We start from the raw sequence: 9,237 nt of genomic DNA, 5'->3' as shown, positions 1-9,237 counted from the left end.
GTTTTATGCTAAGCATAACATTATATAACTCAACATATTCATCTCATCATCTCATTTAATGACTAGGTGTCCGGGTCAGCAATAAAACCTGTAAAATGTATGTTACATAGAGAAAAGAGCCAAATCATCAGTAAATTTTATTTTGGCACTTATTCGCAAATTACGGTAAAATAATGGGACTTTAGTGAAACAGGTAAGTAATAAAACCGGTAAACCGGAAAAATGGGTCAAATCGTCATTTTTACCGGTAATTCATGCTTTTTCGTAAACAAAATTTAGTTTGAGACTTTTTCGTAGATTAGGGTAAAGTTTTAGGACTTTTCTGGAGATTTCCCGAAAAACAATAGCAAGAGTTAGTATGCCTAAATGTTTCGGTTGTATGATACGAAATCGTAAAAGATTATATATTTTAGGACTACATTACAAATGTATTTTAATTATTTTAATCTATTGTTTTATTGATTAGGTTTTTTTAATAATTTAACTTTTATATATATTTTTGTCAAACTAAAAATAGATGATTTACGATAAAAACTATTAGACTAGAAGGAATGGTGTCATGTATGTTACATTGTCCCGTCACTACTTAACATGCTAGCTCAACTTTGTCACACTGCAAATTGAATTTTGACTTTCTCTATCATCTAAAAAGAGTTGCCGAGCTTGGTGTCATGTCATGGTCCAAAGACGATTTTCCAACGACATTCCACATTCCACATAAGCATGTTGATGGGCGGCACCGAGCCACCCCTCTGGCTTTCAGCCATCAACGGTTAAATAATTATGGAAAAAATATAAATATTTAATTACCGAAACTTTTGAGATTATTAAGTGTTAAAATGATTAAAATTATTGTTTTATTTTGTTTTTGTTTTTGTTTTATTTTTTATTTTATTATTATTATTATTATTTTGTATTTTATAGTATTGTTATTTATGTATAAGAAACTAAACAAACTTTATTGGTTGGATATATTTATTTTCTAATATCTAAAACTTTAGCATTCATAATAGGTTATTGAAATTTAGGTCGTCGACTTTAATGGAAGAAAAATCTATCCATCCAATTAATTTGTATATATCAATAATATAGTGCTTTAGCATCTATTGCTTGAAATCGTGAACTTGAAATCGGGAAAAGGGGCTGGCCTGAATTTATTCGCTTCATTTCTTTCCCACTCTACTCTACTCTATATAGGACAACAAATCGTCCAGGCTTTTATTACAACGTGTTTCAATTTTCAATGGTTAAAGGTATCATCATTTAACTTTTTACTTTTCATTAACTAATTATTTAGTACCCATGTCATATTAAATCTGTAACTTTTAGCTACAAATATACAGAAAAATATATGTATATATTTAATTAGTTATCAAATTAACTATCTTAATAATAATCAAAACATTATCATTTTAACTTCTTCTATTTTAAAAACTTTTTAATAACTATATTTTTACATAGGTCAGTCACCCTTTTGGTGTTAGGTTTGCATGTGCTCGTCTCATAGCATCGTGGCTCAACTGTTTCAGCTTCACCGGACACCAACGTTTTAATAATCTGACGTCCGTCCAATTCCACTTCAAAGTAACAGCTCACCGCCCCTTTTTCCTTTATATACACACACCACTCCAAACTCAAACACCATTTAACACCTCCCCCAAAAAACCATGACCACCACCCTCTCCTCCGAACCACCTCCGGTCACCTCCAGTCCCCGGATTTCCTTCTCCGCCGACTTCCTCGACGATGCAAACTTCATCTGCATTACACCACACGACAAAGAGAAAGATAAAGAGAAAGAGAGAGAAAAGGAAAAAACAAGGAACGTCGGCGAGTTTGAGTTTCTCTCCGGTGATACAAACACTCCGACGACAATGCTGACGGCGGACCAGCTGTTCTTCGAAGGGAGGCTACTACCTTTCCGACAGAAGCAATTTTGCGAGACGCTAGCGAAAATCAACCTGAAAACGGAAGGGAAACCGGAAGAGGTGAAAGAAGATAGTAGTAACAGTAACAGAATGAGTTGGTTTATCGATGAAGATCCGTCTCCGAGACCACCGAAATGTACGGTTTTATGGAAGGAGTTGTTACGGTTGAAGAAACAACGTCCGTCTTCTCTCTCGCCCTCTTCCTCTTCTTCTTCGTCTTCTTCGGCTTCCTCCATTGATGATGATTCGAAGAAAGAGAAACATCAGGTGAAGAAGGTTAAAAAGGGGCTAGAGAGAACCAGATCGGCGGGGATTAAAATCAGACCGATGATTAACGTTCCGATTTGCAGTCAAGGAGGAGGGCGGAGCAACTCTCTGCCGCCTCTTTTTGCGCTGAGGAAAAGTGGAAGCGGAGTACTGGACAGGTAGGGATAATTTTAGGTATTAATTTACTGCCTTTCGTTTATGTGTTTGGATTTTGATTGATTAATTTGGGTGTAATTTGGTTTTGATGATTCCTATTTTTCTAGTGCATAATCTTCGTATTAATGTAAATGCAGAACTATAATTAATGTCTTTTTTAATGCATTTTTTTTTTCAAGATCCAATCAGTCAGTGTTTACTTACATTAATCAATTCACAATGTGTATTAAATAATCCAAAAAAATCGATTAACAAGCTTCATAACTTATTAACACAGCTTGTGCTTGGGTAAAGAAAAAAGAATCTTGTACATTTCTTCCAAGTACATATTTTTCAAGCAATTGGTGGGACCAAAAGTTGATTACCAGGTAAAAACCTGAAAAAAAAAACAGATGATATCAGTAGGTTGAAGATGTTCATAAACAAAAAGATTCCGATAGATTTATTATTTAGAGAATCGATTCACGTTAGTTTTGAGGTTTGGAGTTATGCTGGGTTGATGGAATCGTGAAGAAAATAAATAATTCTATTTCACTGAAATGAAAAAGAAGTTTGTTTTTTCTAAAGGAATGGAATATATAATATCTGATTTTTTTTAGTTTGTTAATTTTGATTCCCTAGCTAAGATGTTTCTATAAATTCAATGTAGCCTAGTTTTTATTTACGTCCATAACAACAATCTTTTAAAAGTTTCAAGCTTTTTAACTCGATTATAATTTTATTTTTTTAAATAACTAGAAAATATCTTTTTTATTATAGTCTGAGACTTTAACGAACCTTTACTAATTTTATTTCTTATATTTTATAAATAAAAAGTTAATAAACTTTACACTTTATTTATTTTATTTTTTATTAATATAAAGTTTGACAAATTTTGCGAAGGGTTAGTGTAATAACCAACGAACCATTTAATTTTTTAAAAATATCATAGTTCAAAAAAATGATATACGAAAGTAAGAAACTGAAATATTATGTAACAAAATAGAGTTTTGATATATATAGAAAAAGTAAATAAATCATTGTCTATTTATTATACTAACACCCTTTTAGTAAATAGGGTATACTCGTATAAAGTTGAATCAAACAATTATAGTATTATAATATGACAACTTGTAAGTCGTCATTACAAACTAAACATGATCTTAGAATCTAATAATACATTTCATTATCTTGTTTATATTCTGTTCTTTTTCTATTAGTTATCTTTTTCATTTTATTCCTTTAAAATACCATTCCATGCAACCGAGTTAACATATGTTCAATTTTAACCCTGTATCCAAAAACCATACCTGAAGTTCAAACCGGGTTTCGTTGTGAGTCCGCGTGGAACTTGACCACTGAAATTATTATTTTCCAAGAACCTAAAATAATAAAGAAACATATATTAGAAAATAGAAACAATTAACATTAAATAAATTATTTGTTAAAAAATAAAAAGCACAAAAGAAGACGATTGCAATATGACCCACAATAAAAGCAAATTGATGTAACATTAACTTCATACGGATGGTAGTACTATAAGAGATAAACTTACAGTTCACGCAGCCTGTCAATATTTTCCAAAGACGAGGGGATCGGTCCATTGAGATGATTGTCCTCCAAATGTCTGTTTCAAAGAGAAAAAAGGGTAAAAAATAAAACTCATTCATTTGTACCATATGGATATATTCGATGAATGATTATAATGGGCTCCATTTTTTTAACTTCAACCCTTCTCAATATCAATCAATTTTCTCATAAATTCACGCTAAACCCATATAAACGTACTTGTACTTTTCATCATGATTTTACGTTCAAATGTAACTTGTGGCTAATCTAAAATACCAGCAATAATACTCAAAGACATTGATTGATTTTAATTCTTGCATACTTCTTGTCTCGTTGACATTAAAAAAACTAAACCTAAAAATAATGAAGAATATGTTGTAGTTATTAGGCTATTTTTTATGTCTTCTTTTGAAGAGTGTCTTGCAAAAACTTACATGGTTTTTAACATCTTCAAGGTACTAAAATCAGGAATAGATCCCGACAGGCTATTGTTTCCAAGCCATCTGCCATAACCAAAATTAAAAAAATAATAATAAAAAATTAAACTCGTACGTTTTGGATATTGGTCTTTAGAAATAGGGGAGGATTTTTATAGATACATGAGGGGCTTACAAGTCATTTAACGCAGTCAAGTTTACAATGTTGGGAGAGAGAGATCCGGAAAGGTTGATGCTTGTAAGGTTTCTGAAAAGAAAGAGAAAAGACAAGGAGTCAAACTACACGATTTTACAGATTACATGTTGTTATTGACTTATTATGAGTAGAATCTATAATGATGTGATGGACTCACATTCCAGTCACACGAACATTAGATCCATTAGAGCATGTAATTCCAGTCCATGCGTTCTCCCGGGGTAAACAGGGATCGCCATTCCAATCAAATGGAGGATTTTGAAATCCGTCCTTCAAACTCTTCAATCCAATCACTATAAAACAAGAAATTAAAATAAACTTGTATTCTTTCAGCAGTATGCCAAGAAGATAATGAAATTAGGGCAAAGAACCAGACCATCTCTCGTTTGAGTTCTTCCACCAAATGGTAGCACTTCAAAGATTTCTCCACCGTTAATCAAAGGGGCAAGAGTAGAACCAGGAGCAGGAGTTAGTATGATCTTTGTAGGACCAGAAAGCTGCCATCGGTTAGCAAACAAAGCAACGCCTGTCTGAGGAACCTTTAGATCACTATAATATGTAATACCGTTAATGGTGATGTTGAAAACCCTAGAAGTCCCGGTGTCATCTGCAAAGTAGAGAGCGATGTAGTAGGTCGAGAGCTGGAGAGGTGAAAGAGGCCATTGAAGCTCCAAGGGTTGTGGTTGGCCGACTGTGAACTGTGTCTCAAACACTTTCCGTGGAGGGAGGTTCCAGAAACCAGTAATGGATACGTTTTCTCCCCTTGAAGATGTTGGATTGTTTACACCATATGGCTCCCAATAACGATCAAATTGATCATCCGGGTATCTGAAGTTACAATCAATCTGTTAGATTTAGTATGTATGCTACAAAAATCTTCACATAATTATGATAATTTCATGGCATCACAATCAAAAGCATGTAACTGGATCTATCGGAGTCGTTTTTATTCTTATTTGATAAGTTATCAATCTACTTTTCAATTCAGAATGAAGACAACCAAGACTAGAACATCTAGTTTAATTACTGGAATTGATTGATGAGAATTGGTGGCCATACCTTATTATGGGTCCATTGTATCCAAAGCTATGCCTCGCAACCAATCTAAGACTAAAATTCCCAAAATCCGTCGAATTATACAAGGAATCAGCCAATAATACGAATTCCAAAGCGGATATAAAGGGATCAGACTCAGTATACGTATTGGAAGCGAGGCAGAGGCTCATTGACTTCCCGCCTGCACGGAATACCCCTTCGTAATACGACGCTGATCGATTGGCGTAATCTTCAGTCGTATTCACCACACTCCAGAAGGTTCCATCAACAATCTGATCAAACACCGGAGGCGAAGCTTGATTGTTCACTCCGCCATAGTAATACGTCGTCCGAACAAGATACTTGGCGGTGCGGTAAACCGGCACGACGTAGCAAAATTTTCTGCGGCGTGAGTTGTTATCAAGGAGGGGAAACGATCGAAGGGTGGAGAGAGTATGAGAGAGGTTCGTTTGCGTGAGGGGTTTGGAGGTGCCGGTGGAAATATAAGCGGTGTCTGGAACCCATTGTCGATTGTCGATCACAGAAGCGACGGTGGCGCCGCAGTCGATGAGTAGAGCCCTGGGTGGTTGGGAGAGGGAAAAGGGGATGAGAGAGAGGGTGAGGAGAAGAGGGAAAAGGTAGAGGAGCATGGTTGAATTTGATGAAGATTGAAGAGTTGCAGGGTCATCATAGGTTTTTGATTGTGATGGAGTGGGAAGAATGAGAAATGTAGTGGAGTTGAAAGGGTCGTTAGTTGACTCAGTAATGGAAGCAAGGAATATGTGAAGTTGGTGAAGGTGATTGGAGAAGGAATCGACGCGGTTAATTGCAACGATGACGACAAACAGCGGCAACTTTGTTATTTAAATATTTATATTATTTGTTTCCTTGAGCAAAAGCGGCAAATTTCGTTTCCAACAAATGTGATAAAAATTTGGTATAGAGTTGACTGCAAATGGTTGGTATACTTCAAAAAGGGTACGATGAACAAAAATTGAACCAATAAAATAAAAACCGCAAGAACAGTAACCAAAAAACCGAAACCGACGCAAAAACCGATGGTGCGGATTTTATTTTTTTGAAAAACCGAATTTATTGATGCGGTGCGGTTTTTATCTAGAAACCGAACCACCAAAACCGAACCGCACCGCAAACTTAGTAACAATAAAATAAATCACTAATATATATTATAGAATTATACATATTATTTAAAAAACTAATAAAGTCTAATTTATACATACATTATATATTGAACTTGACGGTAATTAGTAATTAGGTATTAAGTTTAATATGTGAGTTTGTCACTTTGTGTTTATAACTTAATGATTATGTGTAAAGTGTAAACACTATGTGGGCTACAACTTACAAGCTTGTAACTTCTAAGCGCAAATTGAATAGAAAAAATAAGTTTGGGAATATGAGTTGCAAATGAAGTGATCAAGTAAACAACATAAAAAACTCAAAATTACAGCTTCTAAATGTGAAGAAACGAAATGACACCATGACATACAATTATAAATCTTCACATGAACATCACGGTTAAAAATATCGTACCGGTGAAATTAAAAAACTGCACCATATGTTTGACTTGGTTTAAAATCGACACTAAACCGGTACAAACCGAAACCGCACTCAAAAACCGCAAAACCGAACCATTGAAAAACCGCAAAACCGAACCATTGAAAAACCGCACCCAACGGTTTCTAGAATTCAAAAACCGCACATTGCGGTTTGCGGTTCGGTTTGGCCCTAAAACCGCACCATGATCACCCCTAAAGAAGGGTGTTGCTAATAAGACACCTCATTGACCGCTTTATAAAAAATCAACGTATAATTAACTACTTATAATCAACTTTTTCGGAAGACAATACAATTTCAACCAATAAAAATATTTTAAAATTAAATTAGGGTGTCTATATGGTAAAATGTGGTGTCTTATTAGCCAACCCCTTCAAGAATCTTTCCACTTGTAAACATAGTCATTTTGGTTGTGAACTTAATGTGGACTTACTCATAGGTGTTTGAGATTATTTTTGAAATGATTTTTTTTGCTTTTAACTTTTCCAAAAAATAAAAAAATGCCAAAAGATGTTTATAAAATATAAAAGTTCTTTTCAAAATAATTTTTTGTAAAGAAAAAAAAAAAGATTTGAGTTTTCAAAAATGAGAACATGACTTGTGACTTTTATTTTTTGAAAACGGCGAAATTTTATAAAAAAAGACAAGGAGCCGCAACTTTAGCGGGGGTAGTATGAATCTTGTTAAAAAGTTTATCATTTCCAGCTCTTCCAAATACACCACAACCCTCCGTATAGGATGGCAAGAAAGATCTTCCTTTTTTGGGGACAGTTCCCCCACTTAGCAACAATATTCAAGGCTTCGGGGAACCGAAGAGAATGTGTAACATCCCGATATGATGTAACACCCTGTTTCGGATCGTTTCCCATTTCGGGGTGGTGATCAAGGATTGGGTATTAGCAGACGTAGGACCTTTGAAGAATTGAGATTTGGACTCATTTAGGGTGGATGATGTAATTTGGATGATCCGAGTGTTCAGTTTGTGTCGGGTTTTTTGGTAATATGTCAGTTCGGGCTTTTATGGAAATTTGATGCTTGTTCGGGATATTGTAAGGCAAGTATGAGTTGATTAAAGCGTAGAGCTTCTTTCTACCTTATCATGGTAATAAGGATCGGCAGAATCGAATTTTTAACGAAGAAGTTATGGCCTTCGGAGTGCTTAAGGGTTTAAGAGGAAACCCTAGTACGCGGGGCGTACCTAGGGAGTACGCGGGGCGTACTGATGCGAAGGGCAGTACGTTAGGCATAATGTGAAGTACGCTTAGTGTACTGTGAGCATTGGATCGGGGGTGTGAGATCTTGTAAGCTGGATGTACGAGGAGTACACAGGGCGTACGAGGGGTAAATGAAAACCCTAAATTTTTATGTTGTACCCTATATAAGCACTTTAAATCTTTAGGGCCGGCCTCTTTACCAGCCCCCAAAACCCTAGAAATCGTCCCTGAGCCTCTATGGTGGTGTATTTGAGCTCACTGTGTGCATCTTGGTGTGTTTAGGCTCTTATTCAAGAAAAAGGAATTTGGTGCAAGGTTGTGGATCAAGGAAGAGCTTATGGATCTTGATTATGTGCTTCATTTCTAGTTTGTTTGAGGTAAAAAGCTATGAACTTGATCAATGAGCGCTTAGATCTATTATGTATGAGTTTTGGTTTCTTTTGGCCCCAACAATGAGATCTAGTGGTTTGGTAACACTCCAGAAGTTATGAGTTGCCACTCTTGGTGTTTTTGAGGTCCTAGATTCATCAAGCTTTAGAGTTTGGAATTCCCCCATGTATGAGATTGTGTCAATTTGGTGAAAGTATAATGCTATATCTTGAAGTTGGGTTCTTTTGGGGCATGCAAAGTCACCAAGTCAGTGACTTTATGGTCCTAGACATTTGTTTGGACTCAAATCTGTGATTTGGACTTCTAGACTTAAGCATTAAGAGCTTAATGGAGGATTTGGCTTAATGGAGGAGTACGTTGGGCGTACAAGTCTGTACGCGCAACGTACAAGCCAAACAGCGAGTACGCTTAGCGTACAGCTGAGTACTCCCCGCGTACTCAGTCAGGATGGATTTTCGCTTGTTGGGCTTCAGTTTGGGTCATCTTTT

The 9,237-nt window shown here is 35.6% G+C and overlaps 2 protein-coding genes across 2 annotated transcripts; one reads left to right on the top strand and one right to left on the bottom strand.

The window, feature by feature from the left end:
- Positions 1-1,498: 1,498 nt before the first annotated feature.
- LOC145117784 (uncharacterized) lies at positions 1,499-2,529 on the top strand. The gene has a single exon (XM_079054111.1). It carries the CDS (start codon positions 1,668-1,670, stop codon positions 2,355-2,357), a length of 690 nt encoding a protein of 229 aa, XP_078910237.1. The 5' UTR covers positions 1,499-1,667; the 3' UTR covers positions 2,358-2,529.
- Positions 2,474-6,375, bottom strand: LOC145117783 (Leucine-rich repeat (LRR) family protein). The gene is made up of 8 exons (XM_079054110.1): positions 5,592-6,375; positions 4,909-5,360; positions 4,690-4,825; positions 4,512-4,583; positions 4,334-4,402; positions 3,886-3,957; positions 3,641-3,712; positions 2,474-2,727 (listed from the first exon to the last, which is right to left on the bottom strand). Exons 1-8 carry the CDS (start codon positions 6,215-6,217, stop codon positions 2,685-2,687), a joined length of 1,542 nt encoding a protein of 513 aa, XP_078910236.1. The 5' UTR covers positions 6,218-6,375; the 3' UTR covers positions 2,474-2,684.
- Between the last annotated feature and the right edge of the window lie 2,862 nt (positions 6,376-9,237).

The sequence above is a fragment of the Lactuca virosa genome, chromosome 5 (assembly GCF_052849685.1).
Source record: "Lactuca virosa cultivar CGN04683 chromosome 5, Lactuca_virosa_CGN04683_v6, whole genome shotgun sequence".
NCBI lineage: Eukaryota > Viridiplantae > Streptophyta > Magnoliopsida > Asterales > Asteraceae > Lactuca > Lactuca virosa.
The sequence above is the reverse complement of the archived record's forward strand: the minus strand, read 5'-3'. Positions and strand labels throughout refer to the sequence as shown.

Bases quoted from the DNA above. Each gene is read 5' to 3' on its own strand.
- LOC145117784 (XM_079054111.1), top strand. From the start codon at position 1,668: ATGACCACCACCCTCTCCTCCGAACCACCTCCGGTCACCTCCAGTCCC.
- LOC145117783 (XM_079054110.1), bottom strand. From the start codon at position 6,217: ATGCTCCTCTACCTTTTCCCTCTTCTCCTCACCCTCTCTCTCATCCCC. The intron at 3,958-4,333 runs GTAAGTTTTTGC...TCTTTGAAACAG, and splicing joins TTGAAGATGTTAAAAACCAT to ACATTTGGAGGACAATCATC. The intron at 3,713-3,885 runs GTAAGTTTATCT...TTATTATTTTAG, and splicing joins ATTGACAGGCTGCGTGAACT to GTTCTTGGAAAATAATAATT.